Genomic DNA, 24,932 nt, shown 5'->3' with positions numbered 1-24,932 from the left:
TAGGAAGCCGGGGGGCTGATGGTGCCCCATACTAGGGCGGGGTTAGGATTGGTTGAATGACCTCACTTGTACATTTGCGGACTTGTTCATTTCTTTTTTTAACGTGTAACCTAATTTCCAGACTGTTCAAGATTGGTGTTTTTGGAGACCGTTCATAAAAGTCACCACTGGATTTTCCAGTCTTAACTCCAGTTTAACAAAGTCCCCCCAGGAATTTCCTTAAATTTTTTAAAATGTAAGACGTGTTCAGTGTCAGGATCTCCCAAGGACCTCGCATGCTGCGGTCCCCAGACTCCGCCCCACCGCCAGTCTGTGTGTTCCCACTCCCCACAGAATCCACCCCTTCCCCTGGGGTAGTACCCTGCCCGGGGCTTATCCCTATCTATCCTGGGACCATGTAGAGTTAAGAACAGAGCCCAGTGTGAAAGTGGAAACTGCTTTTAATCGTTAAATAAATCCATCAAGAACGACCCAAAGCTAGTCCAAGGCACCAGTCCCCACCATGACCAACCAATTAAAGCAAATGGGGAGTTTCTAAGCCAAGCTGGTTTTGGATTACAATGAGCCTAAGAAGGTTAAGAAAATGCCCCAGAAGCGAGAGCAGCTCACGGTCTGAAGCTCCCAGCATTCAGACGCCTTGTCTGATCCCCCTCAAACGATCCAGGAAAAGCCTGCCCTGGCACATAGTTGGGTTAGTGGGAGGGAAGCTGGCAGGGGATCGGAGTTGGTTTAGAACAGGCAGCTTGTTTCAGGGCTAATCCCGGGGAAGATCCCGTAGTCAGAAGGGATCCTCACGGGGTTAACTGCTGCTGTTCCAGTTGGTTTAAAAAGATTAAAAATGCCTGTGGACGTTCTCCCCCTGCCAACCTGGCACTAGAGGGTGCTGGGCTGCTGCCCTTCAGACCCAAATTATACCTCCCCTCCCTGTGCCCAGAGTGGTGGTAGGTGAGCTGCACTGCTGCCCTTTGTGCCCTGAAGGGGTCCCATCTCCCTGCATCCCAGCCTGGCAACTGGGGCACTGTGCTGCTGTGGGTGCTGTTATGCCCATCCCTGGGATGGCACCAGGCTCTGGAGGCTCTCTGCCCCATCCCACCCAGTGTTCCCATAACTGGCCTTGTCTACTCTAGCCAGTCCTTGCTGCAGGGCCAGTGCTGCCCCCTGGTGGGGTCACTGCTGGGAGCACTGGTACTGAGGGCGTCGTTGGGCATCTCAACCTGCTCTAGCAGCGTTAGATCACGCGGCGGTTATATCCCCCAGGCCCTGCCGACACCGGCACTCCCAGCATTGCTCTCGTTGGAGGAGCTGTACCCAGACTAGACCCACGGGGCGGGGCTGTAAGGAAAAGGCTGGCGTTGGCCATTGAAGGCTCTCTCAACCCATGCCCGGCTTGGGTGGGCAGGTCCCGATGACCCTCTGTTGGGGAGCTGCGGGAGGCGGGGCGGGCTGACTGGCTGGAGTGGGGCTCGGGCAGGAGACCCTGGGCTGACACTCCTTGCAATGTGCAGTGGTGGCAGGTGCTGATAGGGGGGATAGGGTCAATGGTACAAGGGTGGAGCATGACCAAGTCGGGTGGGCTGGGTTCCAGGCTCCACCCAGCAGGTGGTGCAGGAAAACGTGGCTCCTACACTCTCTCCTGGAGCTCTGTCTGAGATGGGAGGAGCCTGCACAGGACAAGCCAGAGCAGAGAAGCTGAGGCCACTAGATCTTCCTGGAGATGTTCCCCACGTGTCCCCATCCAAGAGGCTGGGAGGGAGAGGGCATGGCTCTGGGACTCTGTGGGTGCTCCTGCCTGCCTATGTCCTGGGTAAGTTGCTTGGTTGTGTATGTACAGATTCTCTGGCCCCCTCCCTGGCTGCACGCCTCCTTGCCCTGCGGCCCCCCTCTACCACACCTCACAGTGCTTGCCGGGGTTCATGGGCGAGCCCACCGGGCACTTAAAGTGCTCGACGAAATCCCTGGAGTTGCTGAGGGTGCCGATGACCCGGAACTTGTCTGGACTGTGTGGATCGGTGACCAGCCCCTCGTGCGAGCTTTCCGGCGTGCGCACAGAGCACCACACCTGTGCGAGGGACACAACAAGGACCAGGATTAGGGAGGCACAGCCCAACGCCCAGCCTCGCTCCCGCACCCTCTTCTCAGCTAGTTTCCTGCATTGGGCACCAGGGTTCAAGGCTGCCCTGCACTAAGACAGGGAGTGAACCTCCCAGGGCAGCAGCAACCCCAAGGCTGCCCTGTTGGGGAGGTGGTGAATGGAGCTAGGGGAAGATGGAGTGCTAGCTGGGAGTGGGCCTGACCCTTGGTATGGCTCTGCTGGGCCAGGATGTTCCCATCTGGCTTCACTGAGGAGCTCATTTGGTTCTCGTCTCTTGGGTCTCACTACTACAGGCTTGGGCCTTTAAAAACCATGGCCCATTGTTCCCAAAATGGAATATCAGGGAGCTGTAGGTTAGCACTGAGGGGCACTGGCAAAGCTGTTGGGGGGGCACGGAGGGGAGAGTCCACAACTGGAATAGCAGGGGACTTCAGGTCAACAGCCGTGAGGGACATCAGCAGAGCTGTGTGTGGGGAAGCCCAGGACTGGAGTAGCAGGGGGCTGCAGGCTGAGATGGAGGGGCATCAGCAGAGAAGCTGTTTTCCCATCCCAGAGCCGTACCTGTGCAAATCCTACGAAGAAGAGCTGGTTGTTGGTGAGCCCCACGGCAGGCAGGTGCTTCTCCTCTCCATTCTTCTGCAGCCAGGCTTTGTAGGCCTGCAGGGAACCAAGAAAGCATGCCGTGAAACAGCAGCAAACATAAAGTGATGCTCCCCTCAGAATCAGGGGGGGCGGTGGGAATTGAGCCCTGGCCTTAGGATCTGCTGCCCGTCCTCCGCCTGAGGGGTAGGCTCGTTGGGTTACTCACGTTATATGCTGTCTTCAGGCCCCCGTTGTCTGCAATGTTCTCGCCCAGGGTCTGCTTGCCGTTGACGTGCTCGCCGTTCACCATGTACTTGCTGTACTGTTCCATCATGCACTCGGTCCGGTTCTTAAAGGCCTCCAGGGAGGAGTTCTGCCACCAGGGACGCAGATTCCCCTCCTTGTCGTATTCTCGACCTGGAAGACAACCCGGTGCATGATAAATGGCCGGAGGAGGCGCTACCGGCAGCGACAGTTCTATCACCGGCACCTGGCTCTGGTGCCTTTTCCTCAAGCGGCCCGCTAGGGAGCTGAGCCACGCCCCCCAGCACAGTCTCAGTTCCATCCCGAGTGGCCCCCAGCATGAAGGATGTTGCAAGCAGCCCAAAGGCTAAGGTAACTTACAAGAGTCCATGTGATGGCTCAACAGGGGATCTTAAGCCTGCTGCCCGTGAGTGGGGGTGTCTGGCAGGGGAGGGGCTGCTGAAATGGAGAGGGACATGAAAAGGGAAAAATCAGAGGCACAGACCAGTCAAGCTCGGGGTGGGGATGGAGCACCTGCTCTATGGGCATCAGGAATCCTCCCTACCCATGGTGCCTCTGGGAGTGAGCAACAGGGAAAGGACAGGATCATCTCCCAGGATCTTCTGTGGCCAGGATGGTGGCTGTGCAGCCTTGGAGACTGACGGCCTCATCTCTCCAGCAGGTGCTGCCTGGGGACCAACCGTATGAACTTTCCTTGACCTGCGGGGACCCCTCTAGAAGAGCAGCTCATACTTCATGGCCTGCTCGGTCCTCGGCTTCTTCAGTTGCTAACAATGGGGTCAGTTGGCGCTGGTTGTGCTGGTGGCTTTTCTGTCTGGCAGGAACTGGCCAGGATCCCAGCTCGCTTCACCTCGGCCACCAAAGAGTCCCGGATGACTTGCTCTTTCCCTGCCACCCAGGGCTGGTTATGACCCAGCAGCCTTCAGGTGAAAGTCTCCATGCCCGTTCTCAATGTTCTGAGCCCGCAGGCCCCCTACCCTGATGGTGGTGCTCTGTACCCCTGTAGGTATGGGAACTCCACCTGCTTCTCCACCAGACCCCCAGGGAGCGTGTCTTGGCATGGAGACTCCAATCACCCCAAAGCTGCCTTTTGGGTTCCACCATTGGCCGTGGCCTAGCAACACTACACAGCATGCAGAGAGAGGATGCAAACAAAACAAACACGAGTCCAGCTGGAGAAGGGGGAAGATCCCCCCCCAATAGCCACAAGGAGCAGTGTGGAGGGGAGGGAACAGGGAATCGCCAGCCACTAGCCATGGCTCGAGATGCAGAGACATGGGTCCTCACCAAGCAGATGGAGCAGAAGCGAAAGCTGCACAGAGAAGCCTGGGGAGATGCCTGCAGGTGTCACCTGGGGAGACAGGAGGACAAACAAAATGGGGAAGAGAGCCAGCCAAAGGGAAAGGACATCTTGGGGGCTGTGAAGAAGCTAACATGGGCAAGAGGTGTTGGCCATGCTGCAAGAAAATGACATGGCGAAGCACAGGATGGAATGGCTGGCAAGGCCACTAGTGGCCCAGAGGAGAGCGATGTCGGGAGCCTTTGCAGGACATGTACAGGACAGAGGTGCTGGGCAGCTCCATGGTGCAGAGGACAGGATGAGGCTGCGATGAAGAGGAGCTGGGAGTACTGTGCCGGGGGGAGGAGGGGGATAGCGTCACCTCTCTATCCAGTGTAAGGACTGTTTGGTTATGGTGTCCCTGAACGAAGTGTCCTTTCCAATAGTGGCCCTGGTGAATTCTTGGAATGGCAGGGTGTGCGCGTGAGACCAGGGAGCCGAGAGGGGAGCCTGACAGGCCAGTTGGGTCCTACCTTGGTCATCGAATGCGTGCGTGAGCTCGTGCCCCATCACTACGCCGATGCCGCCAAAGTTGAGGGCCCTGGATGAAGCCAAGAAGAAACCCTAGTTTATTGTCTCAGTCCTTACCATGGTCTGTATCCCGGTGGTATTGGAGCCTCCCTGAGCGCTGCTCATGCAGCACAGTGAGTCCGCCCCATGCTGCGTTCCCAGTACTCCCTGGTGCCCTTTCGATGAGCAGTCGATGCAGAGTGCTGGGGGCCTGGATGCCCAATGGAGGTGAGACTCCACTGACCGAAGCACATGTCTAGCTAGGAAACCTGCGCAGGATGACTGCCCGTAACAATGCATTGCACTAGCAGGGCAGGCTTGGAGTAGATCCTTACCTAGAGTCCATTAGCATCACTGTTGGGCAAAGCATAAACTCTGCCAAGCCAAGGACTGCAGTGCCAGCTTGCTGGGAGCCAAAGGTTGGCACCCAATGGGCATAAAATGGATCTGCCTTCAGCTGCCCTCATTGTTAACATGAAAGGCTGGCCTGTGGGGAAGGCTGCCAGTCCTAGCAATGGGCCGGGCCCTGTGGCTAGAGCAGTGGAGCACCATGGGTCAACCAGTGGCCACCCTGCTGGGATGGTGACCCTTGCCCGGCCTCTTCCACAGCACTGGTGCTAAGGCCGCCCCCTTCTCTGACTCCCCGGGGGAAGGGCTGATGCAGGTCCTGCCCTCTCTTGAGGGTGAGAAGGGCAGTGAGCAGGCAGAGACGCTCATTACGCTGGACCAAGTGTCTTCCTGTGACTGCTCGCTCCACCCCGAGCCCACAGCTGCCATGGGCCAGGCTGCTTCCTAAGGGCCTGAGGGAATTGCTGAGGGCAGCAATGAGTGCCAACCCCACTGGGATCCCAGGGCAGGAAGCTCCTCTCTATTCAGGGGAGGGTTTGGGACGGCAGGGATTGGGGAATCCTCCATTAGTGCTTGGATGGCAGCAGCTCAGCCCCAGAGTGTCTCTGCCTTGAAAGCTCCACTCCTTGCTCCCAGGACCAAGTGCTGCCCCTGTGTGAGAGAGGGGGTTGCCCAGATCTGAGTATACCCAGGGATCTACACCTGCCAGTGGGTCTCCTGCCCTATCTTTCCCCAGTCGCTTCCTGCCACCCACACAGGCATGACCCAGCGAGAGCCCAGAGCATCGGACGCACTTGGGGTGGTTGCGGGCGTAGAAAGGAGCCTGCAGGATCCCAGCTGGAAAGACGATCCCGTTCTTGGTGGGCAGGTAATACGCGTTGACGGTCTGCGGGGTCATGCTCCACCTAGGGCGGGTCCGACGTGTTAGGCAGCATCTCCCCCTGCACCTGCCACCCTGCTAGCAAAAGCCCAGGGCAGGCCCCAGCAGGAGGAGCAGCCCCCCATACAGGGGGAAGCTCCTCTCCAAACCCAGTATTAAGAGCCTGGCCAGAAACACTCGGCTGAAGTGCTGGGAGCTGGCTGAGCCTCGCACCTTTGTAGCAGTCTCTCAGCCACATGAAAGCTGAAGTCTGTCCCAGGGACAGACTTTGGGGTCTGTCCCCCTTCTTTGGGGTCTTGGCTGGTCTTTTTTTATTACAGAGGGGGCAGGCGGCTGCCGGTGTGTATCTGATACAGCCAGAGCCAGGTGGGCCCTGGTGTGTGCCCGTGTTGTGGGCGTGTGTGCTTGTGAAAGGATGCACGGCTGCGTCGGTGCCAAGAGTGGGGTTGCCTGGGGGAGAGTCTTCCACTGGGACTGTTCAGGTCAAATGCTTCTCAAGTGAGCTGGGAGTCCCCACCTTGGATGGAAGGAGCAACCTGCAGCTGCCTTCTTCCTTTTCCTAAAGGTGCAGCCTGTGGAGACTACATCTCCCAGCATGCAGTGCAGCCAGCCAGTAGGTTCCAGCTAAAGCATTGCATGCTGGGACTGGTAGTGTCCACAGGCTGCACCGCCACCGGGAAGTGAGGGAGGCAGCAGAATGAGGCAGGATCTAGCAGGAGAGTGACAGCACCAGCCATGCCCCAAAACTCGCCCCCAGGCCTCCCGGTCATGCACTCTTCATATGGGGCCCTGACTTGACCCTCCACCCCGCTCCCTGCCGCCATGGGTGGGAAGGTGCCCGTGCTGCAGCGGCTCCTTACTGGTCCCGGTTCGGGGGTTTCCGCAGCTGGTCGGCCATGACCTTGGCAGAGAAATTGTAGAAGTTCAGCATGTTCTGGAAAAAGGAGTCTTCGGAGACTTCATACTGCGAAAGAAACAAGGGGCTGAGATGGGCTAGGGCCGCACCCCTCCACCCTGCAGGCTGAGTACGGCGTGGGGGGGTCTGAGATGGGCTAGGGCGTGCCTTCCTCCCCCCCCCCCCCCCCCCCAACCCCACAGGCAGTGAAGGGGTGAGATGTGGGTAGATAGATCACTCTTGGCACTCAATTATTATAGCAATGAGAGCCTGGATCCCATCCCCACTGCACAGCCGCACCAGTGGGCCCAGATACCTTGGGTGGGACATGCAGGCTGGGCGCCGGGCAAAATCTCACCCACCCCAATCGGACCCTTGGTTCACTGGATCCCTGCCATGTGCCTGGCACAAGCAACTGGGAGCTACTGGCCTTGCAATCCCAGGGCCACTCTTGGCCCAGGCCCTAAGCTCAAGGGCGACCTACCCCATCATAGACGTCGTCCAGCTCCTTATTATCGAGGATGAAGTCCGGGAAGCCGATCATGTCGTAAATGGCATCTGCCTGTGGAAAGAAGGGCGAGGCCAGCGGCTGAGGTCATAGCGGGGTGAGCAGAGGGAGAGACCTGGGAGCTCCCAGTGTACAGCCCCGGCAGCTCCAGGGGAAGTGTGCGCGGGTCACACAGGAGCAAGCGTTGCTACTGCGGGGCGCACGGGGCTGGGGTTCCCTGCCAGGGAGCCAGCGGGCCTTCATAGAATCAGGGTTGGAAGGGACCTCAGGAGGTTCTAGTCCAACCCCCTGCTCAAAGGGGGACCAATCCCCAACTAAATCATCCCAGGCAGGGCTTTGTCAAGCCTGACCTTAAAAACCTCTAAGGAAGGAGATTCCACCACCTCCCTAGGTAACCCATTCCAGTGCTTCACCACCCTCCTAGTGAAAAAGTTTTTCCTAATATCCAACCTAAACCTCCCCCACTGCAACTTGAGACCATTACTCCTTGTTCTGTCATCAGGTACCACTGAGAACAGTCTAGATCCATCCTCTTTGGAACCCCCTTTCAGGTAGTTGAAGGCTGCTATCAAATCCCCCCTCATTCTTCTCTTCTGGAGACTAAGCAATCCCAGTTCCCTCAGCCTCTCCTCATAAGTCCATGTGCTCCAGCCCCCTAATCATTTTTGTTGCCCTCCGTTGGACTCTTTCCAATTTTTCCACATCCTCCTTGTAGTGTGGGGCCCAAAACTGGACACAGTACTCCAGATGAGGCCTCACCAATGTCGAATAGAGGGGAATGCTCATGTCCCTCGATCTGCTGGCAATGCCCCTACTTATACAGCCCAAAATGCCGTTAGCCTTCTTGGCAACAAGGGCACACTGTTGACTCATATCCAGCTTCTCGTCCACTGTAACCCCTAGGTCCTTTTCTGCAGAACTGTTGCCTACCCATTCGGTCCCCATTCTGTAACAGTGAATGGGATTCTTCCGTCCTAAGTGCAGGACTCTGCACTTGTCCTTATTGAACCTCATCAGGTTTCTTTTGGCCCAATCCTCTAAAGTCTACATGGCTGAGATTCCCACCCCCAGGACGCCCATGTCCCAGAGACCGGGGATGCCCCTGCCTCGTGGCTCATGTGAGGGGAGTGCGCAGTGCCAACAGTTGCAGGGGGCATTGCCTGGGGAGGGGCTATTTGGAGTCAGCTCTGACATCGTCTCCCCTCTAACTCAGGGCAGGAGTTGGGCTGGCCCCACTCCCACTGGGGTCACCTTCTCCTTAGCGGCCTGTCTCGTCGTCTGGTCCATCCAGTCAAGCTGGTCCAGGGATTCCTCAAAGGCCGTCCGGATCTCGCTGATCATCTCCTCTGCCTATGGGGGAGCGGGAGAGTCAGTTCCTCCGACACGGCCAGCCTGCACCACCCCCTTCCCCTGGAGACTCACGCAGCACTAGCCCTGCCTCCCAACCCGACCCCCTCTGTGGGGACTGTCCTGCTCCTCGCACGATCCCCAGAGCGGAGTGGTTAGAACAGGAGGGCACGTGCAGCCAGGCTGCACTCCCCTTGCCTGGGTGACTGGTGGGGCAGGGAATTCCCTTCTCTCTGGTCTGCGGACCCCTGCCCTTTGCTGCCCAGAGGCACCTCGAGCTGGGGCGCTCACTGCTGGTGAATTGAAGGGCTGCAAAAGAATTGGGGAGGAGTAGGAAATAGGGGAAGATTAGAGAAATTGGGATCTGCAGAGGAATCGGAGGGCGGGCTGCAAGAGAACTGGTGTATGGAAGTTTGGGGGCAGTGGGGAGATAAGGGGGGCTGCTGGCATGAGGGAGGCCAGAGGGCTCGGGGCAGGGCAGGGCAACTCACAATCTCCTTGCTGTCTCTGTCAAAGGTGGCTTTCACGAACAAGGAGCCCAGGGCGAAGCCCAGCGTGTCGTCGGTGTTGGAGATGCAGGTTTGCCAGCGAGGGGTGCAGGACTCCAGAGAGAGAGCAAGACAGACAGGGTGAGACCTGAGGAGTCCCCGTGTCCTTGCTGGCCATGCTGTGGGGTAGGGGCCTGGGCCAAGCTCACACCCTGACGCAGGAGGACACAATTTCTGGCCTCCCAAGGCCCCAAGTGCTGCTGCAGAGGGAGAGGGCTCCCTCCTCTCTGCTCTGTATGGCCTGCCCATCACTTCGTCGAGGGGCCCTGGGGCTCAGACCTAAACCCAGGTACGCCCCTTCGCCTTGTCTCCTTCCAAGGCAGACGGGCCTTCATCTGGATGGGGAACCCCTCCCGATCTCTGCCTGCCCCCTCTCAGGCTCTGCCAGGCCATCCTGGGGTGTTGGGGACACACACACATTCAGGGGCTCAGTCCTGGCCCTTTCCCTGCCTGCAGCCCCCTGTTTGCTGGTCCCCGCGCAGGCTGCTGGGCCAAAGGGCTGAGCTGCTCCCCGCCACGAGGATCCCCTAAGCTGAGGCCTGTCGGCATCTCTACGGGATACCGATTGCGCTGCCCCGAGTTCCACACCCTCCTGCTGTGCTGCACTTCTCTCCCCAGAGCCCCCATGCGTTTCACTAACCCCGCCATCACCGCCCGGCTGTCCCAGCTCAGCCCCGTTACCCAGCATCCCCGGCTCGCAGCCAGCAGGGCGCTCTCTGACTCGAGCCAGGGCTGGAGGCGGTGTGGTGCACAGGCATCTTCCCCTTAGCAGCCTCCACTCACATCAGTGCCTCCTTATCCCATGCCCCAGACAGGCCAGGTTGTGGCTGCCTGGCTGAGGATCCTCTGGGATTTCCCCGGGGCATATAAGGCACCCCCAAGTGCATAGAGAAAGGGGCCTCGGGGCTGATGCCAGTGGCTTGGCCCGGGGTGCCCTATGCAGCAGCCCCTCACCTTCTTGGTGCCATAGAGGGTCTCCAGCAGCTTCTCCTGGGCCGTCTCGAATCGCTGGTCCAGGCTTGAGGCAGTTTTCTGAACCAGGTTCCAGATCATGTAGTTGTTCAAAATGCTGCAAACAGAGCCACGCTGACTCCCCGAGACCCCAACCTTGAGGGGCCCCCACCATGAGACATGCCCCCCATCCCCACCCACTCACCCCACCCCCAATTGGCATGGCCCTGAGACCCACCCCCATGTCCCAACAGGCACTGCCCTGAACAGATACTCCCTCACCCCCACTGGACATGGCCCCTGCTTCCCAATGGGTGCTGCAAGGTGACCCCCGATGTCACTTCGCTGGTGCCCGCCAGCCCCTCAGACACAGAGGGCCCCAAAGCCCCTCCCTCCAGCCGGGGCTCTTACCTTCTGTCCGTGCTGTTGATGAGCTCGGAGACCTGCTGCAGGTACTCACGGCCGAACACCACCACGGGCTCCACCTCGTTCAGCTCCAGCGGGGCCAGGGCATAGGTCATGTAATCCAGCCAGTCGATGGCGGGGGCCAGAGCCTGCCGAGACACGGGACTGTGAGGGGGAGTGCTGCTCCTCCCCGGCTCCGAGGGTGGGTTCCCCGGCTCTGGGTAACTGGGGCTCCAGGCAAGGCCACCTCCCTGAGAGGGAACCCCATCTCACAAGGTAGCCAGGGCAGGTGGCTGGGTTTCACTGGGGCGGGGGGAGAGTGCTTGTCCCTGGAGAAACACCTCAGGTTCACTCCAGCCCCCAGTCACTTAGACTTGCTGCCTGAATCTCTGCCTCACTCCCAGCCCCCCGATCCTCTCCCATCCCTGCCCTGCACCTCCGCCTCACTCCGATCCCCCATCCCTGGCCCCTGCCTGAGCCTCCTGAGAGACCTCCCTTCCCACTAGCCAGGACTGCATCTCTCCTGTTGCTATGGTGACTGGTTGCTTGGTGACCATCGCATGATGACTAAGGCTGGCTGTTCTGTATTGCCAGGAACTTCAAAACTGGGGTTCAGGGCTGAGATAGCAAGGGGCTGCAGGTCGGGGTTGAGGGGCATTGGTGGAGCTGTGTGGGGGGGAGCCCAGGGCTGAGATAGCAGGGGCTGCGGGTTGGGGTTGAGGGGCACTGTGTGTGTGGAGCCCAGAGGTGGGACAGCAGGGCACTGCAGATCAGGACTGGGTGTGTGGGGACCCCAGAGCTGGGATAGCTGCTGCTGCCCCTCAGTATCAAGGGCACCCTGAGCTGGGAGTTCAGAGCTGGGATAGCAGGGCACAGTGAAGCGGGACTGAGGGGCAGTGGCAGGGGCAGACCCCAGTGGGGTAACAGAGCAGGTGCAGTGGGACTGAGGGGCAGAGCTGGGGTGGGGACCCCAGTGGGGTAATGGGGCATGGTGCTGCGGGATGCAGAGCGGGGGGGTGACCCCAGTGGGTAACAAGGCACGGTGCAGCGGGACTGAGGGGCGGGGCAGAGCTGGGGGGGGATCCCAGAGGTGGGTAACAGGGCACAGTGCAGCGGGACTGAGGGGCAGGGGCAGTGGCAGAGCTGGGGGGGGACCCCAGAGGTGGGTAGCAGGGCACGGTGCAGCAGGACTGAGGGGCAGTGGCAGAGCTCGTGGGGGACGGACTCCAGAGGTGGGGAGCAGGGCACGGTGCAGAGGGACTGAGGGGCAGTGGCAGAGCTGGGGGGGGGGACCCCAGAGGTGGGTAACAGGGCACTGTGCAGCGGGACTGAGGGGCAGAGCGGGGGGGACGGACCCCAGAGGTGGGTAGCAGGGCACGGTGTAGCGGGACTGAGGGGCAGGGGCAGAGCTGGGGGTGGGACCCCAGAGGTGGGTAGCAGGGCACGGTGTAGCGGGACTGAGGGGCAGGGGCAGAGCTGGGGGGGGGACCCCAGAGGTGGGTAGCAGGGCACGGTGTAGCGGGACTGAGGGGCAGGGGCAGAGCTGGGGGGGGGACCCCAGAGGTGGGTAGCAGGGCACGGTGTAGCGGGACTGAGGGGCAGGGGCAGAGCTGGGGGGGGGACCCCAGAGGTGGGTAGCAGGGCACGGTGTAGCGGGACTGAGGGGCAGGGGCAGAGCTGGGGGGGGGACCCCAGAGGTGGGTAACAGGGCATGGTGCAGCGGGACTGAGGGGCAGGGGCAGAGTGGGGGGGGACCCCAGAGGTGGGTAACAGGGCATGGTGCAGTGGGACTGAGGGTCAGGGACAGGGGCAGAGCTGGGGGGGGGGACCCCAGAGGTGGGTAACAGGGCACGGTGCAGCGGGACTGAGGGGCAGGGGCAGAGCTGGGGGTGGGACCCCAGAGGTGGGTAACAGGGCACGGTGCAGCGGGACTGAGGGGCAGGGGCAGAGCTGGGGGTGGGACGGACCCCAGAGGTGGGTAGCAGGGCACGGTGCAGCGGGACTGAGGGGCAGGGGCAGAGCTGGGGGTGGGACGGACCCCAGAGGTGGGTAGCAGGGCACGGTGTAGCGGGACTGAGGGGCAGGGGCAGAGCTGGGGGTGGGACCCCAGAGGTGGGTAACAGGGCACGGTGCAGCGGGACTGAGGGGCAGGGGCAGAGCTGGGGGTGGGACCCCAGAGGTGGGTAACAGGGCACGGTGCAGCGGGACTGAGGGGCAGGGGCAGAGCTGGGGGTGGGACCCCAGAGGTGGGTAACAGGGCACAGTGCAGCGGGACTGAGGGGCAGGGGCAGAGCTGGGGGTGGGACCCCAGAGGTGGGTAGCAGGGCATGGTGCAGCAGGACTGAGGGGCAGGGGCAGAGCGGGGTGGGGGGACCCCAGAGGTGGGTAGCAGGGCATGGTGCAGCAGGACTGAGGGGCAGGGGCAGAGCGGGGTGGGGGGACCCCAGAGGTGGGTAACAGGGCACGGTGCAGCAGGACTGAGGGGCAGTGGCAGAGCGGGGGGGACGGGGACCCCAGAGGTGGGTAACAGGCCATGGTGCAGCGGGACTGAGGGGCAGGGGCAGAGCGGGGGGGGACCCCAGAGGTGGGTAACAGGGCACGCTGCAGCGGGACTGAGGGGCCGGGGCAGAGCGGGGGGGGGGGGGGGACTCTCCCCCAGAAGCTCTTGTTCTGCCTGCCTTCGGGGATTGCGCCGCTGGCCCAGGCAGTGAGTGCCGCCCGGCAGGGGGCCCCCAGTTTCTGCGCCTGGGGGATGGTGGAGGCAGCTCCGCAGTGGCTCCTGGCTGCTTAGGATGCTGGTCAGCCAGGCCTCCGGCCTCAATGACACTCAGGCAGCTGAGCAGCGACCCGGCTGGAATCCTAATGAAACCCGGGTGGGGGGATGGACAGGGAAGAGGCCTGGAGTGTGTGTGGGGAAAGCAGCCAGCCAGGGGCTCCCGCGGAAGCAGAAGGGGCACAGAAAGGGGCTACCGTCTCCCCATGTGCCCTGGGCTGGGCCCTCACACTCTGCCCAGGCAGCTCGGAAATGTAACAAAGGACTCGGATCAATTGAATTCCTCTCTCTGTTTTCATTCTGAATTTTTCTCCCCAGCTGCTCCAGGCCACGGTGGGACCCGCCCAGCAAATGGGAGCCTCCCGCTACCGATCCCCCCCACCCCCGTCACCTGCCAGAGGATAGAGCCCAGCCCTGCCCCTGCACGCAGCAGCACCATGCTGGTTCCTTCCCCCGCCCCCAGCAGCACCATGCTAATCCTCTCCCCGAGCAGCACCGGGCTGGCCCCTTCCCCAGGACCCACCTGCAGCTCTGCAATGCTCATCTTGTGATAGATCTTCTCATCATCCCGCCTCTCGTCCTGGGGGACGGTGATATTGGCCAGCAGGGTCTCGAACTCCAGTACCTGCTCCATCTGCTCCTGGGTGGAGACCTTCTCCCCACCCAGCAGCATCCCCAGCTCCACCATATAGTCCAGGTAAGCAGCCAGCACCTGTCACTCAAGCGAGAGGCAGTGGGGTTAGTCACCTAGGAAGGGGCAACCCTACACAATTGGTCATGGGCCGTGGGGGTGTTCAGCTCCCTCAGATCCTGTGCTCTTAAATCCCCAAACCTCCCCCCACCAGGATGTCCTGCCAACTGGGTCCCAGCACAGGCTCCAATCCAGGGTCCTAGCACTCGGTGGGGGGGCCCTTTCCTTCAGCCCCTTGTGATTTGGGGTCAGGCACATTCCACCCGCTGGGCTGGATCTGCGTCAGGAGCACAGGAAGGTGTGGGGCCTACCCAGGTGTTGGGGTGGGAATGTGCATTTCAGAGCACAAAGGCCTCTTGGGTTATCTCCGAGATGGGGCACACATTGGGGGGGGGGGGGGGTTCTGAAAAGAGCCAGGAGACTGATTAGAAGATGAGAGAACCTGCCTGATAGGGTGGAGCTCCTTGAGTCTCGCACTATTTAGCTTAACAAAGAGAAGGCTACAATCAGGCTGAAAGTACCTATGTGAGGACCAAATATTTGACGCTGGGCTCGTCGGGCTGGAGGAGAAAGGGCAGTGGCTGGGAGCTGAAGCTAGACCAAGGCAGACCGGCAGTCAGGCGTGAACTGGGGCCTGCTCTGTGGAAGGGATGGTGTGCACGGGCTGCCCCCACCCAGCCCCCTACCTTCTCATTGGCTGTCTTGTTCAGGTAGTAATCCCGGGAGGGGAGGAAAAGGCCTGACTGATCCACCTGGAGACGGAGAACAAATGAGCCTGGATCGCATAGCCACTGCTCCGTAGCACAAAGCCCCCTGCCCTGCCTCCACACCCAGTCACAGCTATTCCCAGGAACCAATGGGGGTGGAGGAACTGGGGCGACCCCAGCCCTCAAAAGTAGACCAGCGCCATCAAATCTGACCTGTGGAGAATCCCCAAGCGGCATTCAATCCCCAGCAGCGAGAGGCTGAGGTGCCTTCCTGCGGTCGTTGGCACCGTTTTAAGCCCAGGTATGTGATGTGGCCCCAAAACAGTTCCTGTCCCCACTGAGCCCCTCCCAGTGTGCCCCCAGGGGGGAGGGGGTAGGCAGAGGGCTGTCTGTCTGAACTGGGTCATTTAAGGCCAAAGTCAGAAATGCCCACCCATGATAGCCTGGTGCTCGCTCTGGCCTTGGCTAGGTTTCTTTATTGGCCCTTCTCCCCCACGCCTGGCTGGCTCTTCCACCCCCGTTTTGTGGTGACGATGTTTCCGAGCTAGGGGCAATGGGAGGGGTTTGCTTTAGGCCCATTGCATGCTGGGAGCTCGGTGTGAGGTTCTGGCACAGGGCCCCCTCCCCGGTCGTCACAGGCGCAGGGGCGCCGGGCTACCTGAATGACATTGCTGTTGGAACTCTTGGAGTCAGCGCCCACGTAGACCGTGAAAAAGGGGGCAGCCCGGTAGGTCCCCGACACCATCTTCAGAACCTCCATGAAGTTGCTCTGGTTCCAGGGCCCAGTAATATTCCACCCGCCAATCTGCAGGAACGCAGGGATTTGAACTTGTGCCTCTCTGGGTCACCAAATTCCCCTGGCTTTAATCTTCCACCTTCACACCCAGCACAGGAGAGACCCTCTACACCCTGCCTGTAATCCAGGCACTATACCCCAGCTCTAGGGGGCTGTGCTGCTGCGGGGTGCTGCTGGTGTGCTCCCATGTGCTGCTGGTGTGCTCCCATGTGTCCCCAGCCAGCACTAGGAGGTGCTGCTGGGGGTGCTTCCCTCCAAGCTCTGCCTGTGCCCCGCCCCCATGCACACCAGCCATTACTGTGCCTGGGGGAGCTGCTCTGTACACCCTGCCTGTGCTCCCAGCCCAGCACTAGGGGGCACTGTGCTTCCCACTATGCCTGGCATGTGCTCCGTGCGCACCGCCCCTGCCTAGCAGAAGGGGGCGCTGTGCTTCGAATGTGAAGCTGCCGCATTACCCCAGGCACAGAAGCGCCCTGGTGGCCTGTCCCCTTCAGAGAGGGGCGATTCTCACATCACTTACACGATGGGCAATATAACAAATGGGGTGTGGGGGAGGCAGGAATCACAGCCCTGGAAATAGGGCTCAGCCCGGCCAGTGCAAACTCCCACCCCTACTAGTGAGCCGCACCCCTGCCTGGAGGGACCCCTGCCAGGAAAGAGAGCAGCTTGGCGCATGGCTCCTCTGCTGGCGCTGTTCAGTCGTAACAGGGATGTGAACGCTCTGTGTCTGGCAGCCTGGGCTGAGACCCGGCAACTCGTCTCCCCTGGGCCCACGTGGGAATGGCATTCGGCCAGGCAAAGGCTCCCAGGGCTCGGTCCTTCTCCAGGATGGTCTCCCCGTGGAGAGACTTTTCCCCTGCAGAGAGGCGAGTACGCTGAGCAGCCTCCCTCCCCGAGCTGGGCTACCGCCCAGACCTCACCTTGGTCCGGTTCTTCCCACCCCCACCCCTCCCCTGGCACCCACCTTCTCAATCAGGTCCATCAGTGGCTGGGAGCCCAGCTCCCCGATTTTCTGCTCCTTCAGGCAGGACAGGTAGTAGCGCTGGGTCTTCCTCTCCGCCTCGCTGCTGGAGTTGAAGGAGGCGTTCTCTGTGGAGTGGATAACAAGATGGATTCAGTCATTTTCTCCCTTACAGGGGGGCTCTGGCACATGGAGGGACCTTGGAGACTGGCCCTGGTTTCCTAGAACTTTGTGCCTGTGACCACGCCCTGTGACCATGCCTTAGGCCTGGGTCCCATCTCACCCTCCTGCTGGAGCCCCCTGTATCGCCATGTAGTCTCATGTGGGTTAGGTTCCCCCAGGTTATATGGCATGATCCCCACCGGTGATGGCACCAGGGAACTGTCCCGGGAACTGTCCCCTGCACTGCCCAAGGGTCTGCCCAGGTGCATCTGGCATGCCACCGTGTGCCCCTGGCCAGTGTCAGTGCAGGACAAACTGCCGGCTGGTTTGCCACCGTGTGCCCCTGGCCAGTGCTGGCACGGGACAGACTGACGGCTGGTGTGCCACTGTGTGCACCCCGGCCAGTGCTGGCACGGGACAGACTGACGGCTGGTGTGCCACTGTGTGCACCCCGGCCAGTGCTGGCACGGGACAGACTGACGGCTGGCGTGCCACCGTTTGCACCCCGGCCAGTGCCGGCATGGGACAGACTGCCAACTGGCATGCCACTGTCTGCCCTGGCCAGTGCTGGCGCAGGACAGACTGCCGGCTGGTTTGCCATTGGGTGCCCCTGGCCAGTGCCGATGTGGGACACTGCTGGCCAGTGTGCCCTCTCTGAGGCAGAGAGACCATGGAAGCTGATGCAGGATACAGAGCTCAGTCTGCCCTGTGCTGTTTCCAAGAAGCTGTAACCTAGCCATATATGCCAGCAGCTGAATGCCCACATAGGTTATCGCCCCCCCACCCCCGTCACCAGCACCAGCCAGGCTGGGCCTACTGGCCAATGGAGCCAATCCAGGAGACTCGTCAGCCTCTGCTGAGGGGCCTGTCTGGCTGTGTCTGGAATGTCTCCTAACCCCACCCAGCGTGTGTGTGGGGAGCCCCTGCATCCCTGACCGTATGGGCATTCTTCCCTTCCAGGGCAGGCCCTGGGAAGCCGATCCCTGACCACCTAGGTCTCTCCCTGGTCCATACAGCCCACCAGGCGCCCTCCTCCAATGCCGCCCTCCCCGATTCTCTGTGCCCGTGTGCAAGGAGGCACCCAGCACAGGGCTACACCCACCTAAGAGGTGTTTCATGATGGCCTGGTTCTGGTCCCAGATGCTGTTGAAGGTGCTCCACTTGGAGCGCCCATCGGGCAGCGGGTTCCGCTTTATCCACCCCCCGCAGGAGTACTGGTAAAAGTTCTCACAAGGATTAGTCTCCCGGTCCAGGGCCTCCAAGATCTTACTGGCCACGGTGATGCAGGCTTCTGTGAGGCACGTGCTGTGGGAAGGGTCTGAGTGGCAGAGATGCAGTCATTAGGGCCCAGGGCCAACAAGTGGGGAAACTGAGGCACAGAGCGGCAGGGCCTTGCAGCAAGTCGGTGGTAGAGCTGGGAACAGAACCCAGGAGCCCTGCCTCCCAACCCTGTAGTTGACCACTCCTGCATTGGTGCCCGTGAGAGGGGGCACGGGGAGTGTGATTGCTGGCACAGGAGGTGGCCCCCACGGTCCTCAGGGGATGGGTGACCAAGTCCTGCAGCCGCACCCTTCTTCAGCTGGGGCCACGTGGTCCCTTAGAATATTTAATATTTACTTCCTGCCGGACAGTCCCAGGAGAATCTCCTCCCCGTATTTCCCCCGCTCTCCGGCAGCGCCTCCTGTTCCCCAGGGTAATTCCAGCCCAGGGGAGCCTCCCCGCACACCACAGAGCCTTTTGCAGCTCCCTGGGGCAGGCCTTTCCTCTAGTGAGTAGCGCCAGCATTTCAGCCTGTTCCGGATGAGGAGCTGGAGCTGCAGGGAGATGGGCTGGGGGGGGGGCCGTAGTGAAGGTGTGAGCGCCCCACCCTCTCCCTACCTTTGCTGTACTGGACGCCCAGCGCAATCAGAGAGCCCAGCAGCAGCAGAGCCGTGACGAGGCAGATGGCACAGAGCGCCAGCTCCAGCTGGGTCCGTGAACCCAGGCGGCTCAGCAAGGGAGGGGGACCTTTCCTGAACCCCACCTGGGAGGGAAAAAGAGAGGGAGATTGGGGGGGGGAGAGGGAACAGACGGGGACAGCGTATTAAGGGGCACCTGATGGATTAAACCCAAACACACAATCAGAACTAGCCACAAATCCGCCTTGCAGGGGGACCTTGAGGGCCTCCCCCTTGGCAGTACCACTCCAATCTTCCCTCATGGTAGCCCTGCCTGAGACCCTCCCCCCATGGCAGTGCCACCCTGGGCTGCCCTATTGCCTGTGGGAGTGAAGAGATGCTGTGACCCCTCCCCAGCACTGAGCGCCAGTGTACAGTAATTCTGTTGGGAGCAGGCCCCATCCAGCACTGCCAACGGATCCTGCCCGTGGCTGGACTTGGATGGCACCTGCTGGAGGGTGGGAGGGAAGAGCAGGGGGCAGGCACTGTCAGAGTTCCCCCTTCTGGCCACAATCCATATGACCTGGCTGCGAGAGGAAGAACCAGTGGGAAAAACTGGATCTGGCCCCCTGGGAGATCCCACAAGGACTGCCCACCCTTACAGCTACGTTCCTGGGAGCCAGGGCCTGGCACCAGGGCCCATCCATGTGGAAAGAGAAGCCTCCAAAGGGCTTGCAGGGAGGTTAATCACCTCTAAAAACTGCCACCCAGGTCCATGCAAGTCAATGTGAGAGGCAGTCCCGGCCCAGGAGAGACCGGGGCGCTGTAGGGCAGGACTAAGGGGCAGCGGCAGAGCTGTGTGTGGAGAGCCCAGGACTGGAACAGTGTGGGGAAGAGAGGACACAGAGCAGGGCAGAGAGGCATTGGCAGAGCCACGGGTGTATGGCTTTTGGGAAAAGGTGGCAAAATCAGCTTTAGTTCCCATTGGAAACGGCCCCTTTCCCTCCTTTTTCCCTCTCCCGTCCAGTGCTCGGTAACTCGCCTGGGCAATGAAATTATCTTGCCCCAGAGATTCCAGAGACAGCTTTTATTAATAGCTCTGCTGCTGAACACGAGCTGGCGGGGCTCCCATGGGAACCCAGAAAGGCCCAGAAGCCGGGCCGTGTCCTCCCTCGCAGTGCATTGGCCCTGGCCGCTAAGAAGCCGCGCCCTGTCCTGGTCTAAAAGAGGCCCCCAGGTCCGCGCACGTTCCAGGAGCGTAATCCTACCTCCACGCTATCAGGAGAGGCGCTTCCATCCCCAGCCGCATCCACCCCCTCGTCATCCTGCAAAGTAGCTCGTTTGTAATCAGACATCTGCACAGAGAGAGAAAGCAGGCTAGGAATGACATCGCAGAGGGCTGTGCCAGGATCTGCAGGGGGCGCTGGGCCCAGCTGACCCACAGCCAGGATCCGCAGGGGGCACAGGGCCCATTGACACCGAGGCAGAGCTGAGGGGCCATGGAGCTGTCAACAGCAGGACAATTTCGTCTCCCTCAGGTTGGAGTGCTCCATTTCTATGGCCTCTCCTGGCTGGTGTACCACAGTGGGACTTGCCTGCCTTCCCTTTACGTAAAACCCTGATCCTGCGCTCTGAGAATCAGGGAGCCTGCATCATTGCCAGGGAGGACCAAGGGGCTCCTTGCAGGCAGGGCGCAGGTCCTGGTGATGCCAACCAAGAGTGGGCAAATGCATCTCCCTCCGCCCGCAACTTTACACGGTCACGTTCCTTCCCTGCCTGGCCCCCGAACGACTCCAGTGCAGGACCAAGTGGCGCTGCCAGGCTTGTGCTGCGGAGAAGGGGAAGCTCTTGCCCCCTCCTGGCACCAGCAGTTGCCCCCGAGCAACGTACGTCCCTTCGCCCTCTGTGGGTTGCCATGGCTGCCTCTGCAGAAGCCGCTCTGACATCAGCATTCCTGACAGGTGTCAGATTGCCTCATGGAGACAGTCCTTGGTTCCCAGGCAACCTGCAGCTTCATTTCCTAGCAATGCCACTGCTCTCTGCACAGCGCTGGGACTTGCTACGCAGATGTGGTCAGTCTATGCAACATCTGGAACGGGCTGCCTTGGCAGGCTGGCGCCAGCAGCCTGGATGGAGCTCAGAAGGGGAACTCACCTCAGTGTAGCAGCCATATCTGCCCAGCCCAATGGGCTTCCACTGACCTCAGAGAGACATTCTCTTGGGTGAGAGGAGCCTCCCCCAGTCCAGCCCCTTCCCCTTCGCATCCAGCCCAGCCCCCTCACATCCAGCTCCCTCCGCCCGCCCTGCTCCCTCCCGCTCCTCAGCGCAGCTCTCCCATTTATCTTGGTGCCCCATAACTCAGGCATCATCCTCGATCCTGAGCTTTCCTTTCTGATGGGGCCATGCAGCTCCCCCTAACGCCAGGCTGAGGTGGGAGATGAGGGATAGCCAAGGAAGGCAGCACCGTGCCCCCTAAAGCCAAGCGAGGGTAGTGAGAGATGGGCCACAGCCAAATCGTGGAGGGCAGTAGCCCTGCAGCCCCTAACGCAGTGGTTTTCAAACCTTGTGTATGGGTCACTCCTTTCACACCGCAAGTCTCTGAGCGTGACCCTCCCTTAGAAATTAAAAACGGTGGTGGGGGGGTAATTTAATTTAATCAGGGCTCAGGGCTGTCGGCCCCACAGAGCTGACAGCTTGTGACCCCCATGTAACCACCTTGTGGCCCCCCGCAGGGTCACAACCCCAATTTGAGAACCCCTGCCCTAAAGCTACTCTGTGCTGCAGAGAGATGGGGGCCGGGGTAAAGCCAGTGCAATATGCTAGTAGGAAGCAAGGCTTGTGTCTAGACTGGGTTACAAAGCTGCGATGACAGCAGTGTTAGCTAACCCGTTTTAGTGTAGACAGGACGCCCTGCCTTCCAGGTGTCCCTGCCCCTCCAGTTGCCTAGCATGCTTGCAAAGGCTGGTGTGGACCCTCGCCACACTTTTGTTCCAGCCTACGAACATTCAGTCTTTCTACCAGGTCGATCCCTCAAGTGACTGGTAATCAAAGTAAAAAAAAGACTAGACTAGGGAGCCTGCCTTTTCAATCACCCCTGCCTTGTCTACACTAGACTTTCAATGGTGTTAGGGTTTGTCTACACTGCGGGGAGCTATAGGGGCATAGCTACAGTGCATCCTACTGCGGCAGAAGGAGTTTTCCATCACTGTCCGAACACCACTTCCCTAAGCAATGGTAGCTAGGTCGAGCTAGCCACGTCTACACTGGGGCAGAGGGCGGCAAGCCAAATTCCAAGTGTAGATCAGGCCTTACTCAGAAAGTGCTAATGCAGCTTTGAGCCTAGTCCAGACAAGGCCTCACGCGTGAAGCTTCATTTACATTAGAAATGAAGGCTGTGAACGAGATGACTTCGCTGGGCAGGGGCATGGGCCCCTCAGCTGGTTAGCTGGACATTTCATTGGGACTTCTTTGGCATTGCCCATGCTAGAGGGCCTCGTAGGTGAGGGTTTGAGCAGCTGGGGATATGGCCCTTGGGAAGGGGGTTTGGGATTGTGTGCTAAGCACATAAGCCAGCTGATTTTGCTAATTGACCAACAGTGAAATAGTTAATGACAGTTACATTGAAATTGTCATTAGGTTTCAGGGTTAACGCCGTTGAGCTGAATGGGGACAGTTCACCCCTCTCAGCTCCTGTTTGAGGCTGTCTGCAGACTCGGGCCAACACTGCCATGTCGCTTATACTTGGCTCCCGTTTTCTAGGTTTCCTTCACAGCAGCGAGGGCTAGAAAGGGAGTTTTGGAAACATCAAAGCTAAGACTGGGAAGCCCAGTTTCACAGTGAGGGGTGGCTCGGGCAGCGGCCGGAGCATGAGCACCGGGCCCGGGTCACAAAGGCTCAAGAGGCAGCGCGCTCCGCTAGCCACCGAGTGCTGGGGTTTGCACAAAAAAAGCTGCCAGCTCAGGAAACAGGCATGAGTCTGTTCGGAAAAAAAACCTTTGGCAGAAACTCCCCGGCTGGGGAAGGATTCCTGGGAGCCGCTGGCATCTGTGAAAATGTCTCAGCTTCCTGCTGGCAGCCTCGTCTGAGCCAGGGAATCCCCCCACCCACCCCTCCAGCTCAGGGAGACCCTGCGCCTGGGAAAGCACAGCTCCCTACGACGGAGACCTGCCCCTCTCTGCCAAACAACGACCCAACAACCTGCCCAGCAGGAAGACGGGCAGCTCAGCTCTGCCTGGAACACTGGCTCCTCCTGCCCACAACGTGGTGCAACTGGCTCTGGTAACCGCCTGGCCACGCAGGCCTCTGCGGGGCAGCCCAGGCCCCACACACCCCATCACAGGCCTTCTCCTTTTCAAGGCCCTCTCCTGATGCAGTGAGACCCTCCGGGTGTGCGCTGTCATGGCAATAGAGACCCCAGGAATCCTCCCAGCCTCCAGTTGCATTGCCCTTGGCCCTGGCATTCCCTACACTGGCCGCCAGGGACATCTCCCCATGCCTCTGGAGACCCAAGCGATGTACGAGGAGAGGAGGGAGGTCATCCGTGAGTAGAGGTGCCCGTTCTGGGCTACAGGTGACCATGCTGCAGCTGGGTCTCTGGTGCTCAGAGTCCAAGAGAGGTTCCCTGGTAAGTGGCCTTTGGAGCAAGAAACACCAACCCCCTCCCTGCAGCCGGATTGTATCCAACCAGGTCACTGGGCCTGACTGTGAACTGCCCCCCATGGGACTGGGTGCTAGGATGTGCCAAACCCCAGCTCTGCTGCCCAGAGATCCTGGCTTCTGACATCTCCGAGCATCACCATGGAGAAGCTTGAGCCCTCAGCAGTGATGAGCAAGTGACGGTTCCAAAGACCAGAGCACGGCAGGATGAGGCCAGGACAGCAGGCAAGGCAGAGCCCCAGGGTGCTCAGGGAGTGGGGTTGGGCTGGGTCACCAGATCAGGGTGAGTGGGGTGGGGCCGAGCTGCAGGATCCAGGCATTTGGAGAGGGGGCAGCAGAGCCCCCAGCTCCTCGGGCGAGTGGGTGGGGACCAGCCCCAGTTCTGGGCACTCAGAAGTGGGGTGGCTGAGGTGCAGGACTCTCAGCTCTCAGGGTGTCGGGCAGGGCTGAGCCATAGGATCTAGGCAGCAGGGCGGGGCCAAGCAGCACTGCAGGCCCTAGGTTCAGCCCTGACTTCTCTGCCACCCCTGCGGCCCTGCAAAGGGGTTGGCTGGCCCCGGACCTAACATCCTGCTAGGGGATGGGGGCAGCCCTGACCTCTGTGGTCACGAGGTGCCCTTTCCCCCCGGTACCCCCAGCCATTGGAGGGCACCTCCAGGGCTTTACTCTAACCCCTCATTGAACAGGAGACATGAACTCCCAGCCTCCTCCCTAGGGCCCTGGGTGGGCTGAGTTCCTTCTCTAGGGAGCCCACATTGTGCTGGGACTCTGGGGGAGGCTGCAGAGGGGGGCCGAGACCACATGGCTGGCTCCCATTCATCCCCTCTGGCCCCATGAGCTCAGGCTCAGGGAAGGGTTATACCCCCCAATGGACTACCCCCCCCCCCCAAGTATCGCAGAGCTCCAGAGACACCGGGCACCCCTGCACAGGACACCCAGTGCTCCCCAGGGCCCCGGCACCCCCCTCTCCCGTGCTCTGGGGCAGGGGAGCAGCAGACAGCGAGTTTCAAGGGTCCCTGTGGAGCCCCTCAGCTGCCATAGTCTGGCCTGGCGTGGGGGTCGCCGGGGTGTGGAGGGAGCCAGGGCCTTGGCCTGGCTCCCACTCCGGGGTTGTCCAGCGCCAGGCGCCCCGGGCTGCAGCCCCCGGCCGCGCCCCCCAGCCCGGCTACTCACGTTGTTGCTGAGATCCTGGAGAGCTACGTTCATCCTGGACATCATGGGGCTCCCGGCACGGCCCCCGCCGCCTAGCTCCGCTCCCAGCCAGGGGCGAGCGGGGCTGCAGCCGCCGCGCCGGCCCCGGGGCTGGCCATGGTGCTCGGGGGCTCGGACCCGGCGGCCCCCTCCCCTGCCAGGAGCCGCGCGGCTCAGGGCAGCTCCCGGAGCCGCAAGGGCGCAGCGGAGGCCCCGGCTGCGGGGGCCGGCGGGGCGAGGGGCAGGCGGCTCCCCGCGCTCCGAGCGGGGACCGTCACTGGAGCGAAACAGCGGGTGTGTCCATCAGGGCGGGCGGGCGGCATGGGCTGCGACCGGGGGGCGGCGGCGGCGGGACGACCGGGGCCCCGGAGCCCGATGGCGAAGGTCAGCGGGGATGGAGGCGCCGCCGGCTCCGCGGGACTCGCAAACAGCCTGGCCACGGGCGCACG

General features: G+C 61.0%; 1 protein-coding gene across 1 annotated transcript; it reads right to left on the bottom strand.

The window, feature by feature from the left end:
- Positions 1–422: 422 nt before the first annotated feature.
- On the bottom strand, positions 423–24,932 carry ECE2 (endothelin converting enzyme 2). Its single transcript, XM_054040502.1, has 19 exons — positions 24,466–24,932; positions 19,905–19,991; positions 18,638–18,782; positions 17,862–18,077; positions 16,601–16,725; positions 15,499–15,645; positions 14,820–14,885; positions 13,966–14,154; positions 10,676–10,818; positions 10,268–10,382; positions 9,257–9,367; positions 8,670–8,768; positions 7,395–7,472; positions 6,876–6,979; positions 5,930–6,040; positions 4,751–4,818; positions 2,901–3,091; positions 2,654–2,749; positions 423–2,059 (listed from the first exon to the last, which is right to left on the bottom strand). Exons 1-19 carry the CDS (start codon positions 24,508–24,510, stop codon positions 1,883–1,885), a joined length of 2,313 nt encoding a protein of 770 aa, XP_053896477.1. The 5' UTR covers positions 24,511–24,932; the 3' UTR covers positions 423–1,882.

This window comes from Malaclemys terrapin, chromosome 9, assembly GCF_027887155.1.
Source record: "Malaclemys terrapin pileata isolate rMalTer1 chromosome 9, rMalTer1.hap1, whole genome shotgun sequence".
Lineage (NCBI taxonomy): Eukaryota > Metazoa > Chordata > Testudines > Emydidae > Malaclemys > Malaclemys terrapin.
The sequence above is the reverse complement of the archived record's forward strand: the minus strand, read 5'-3'. Positions and strand labels throughout refer to the sequence as shown.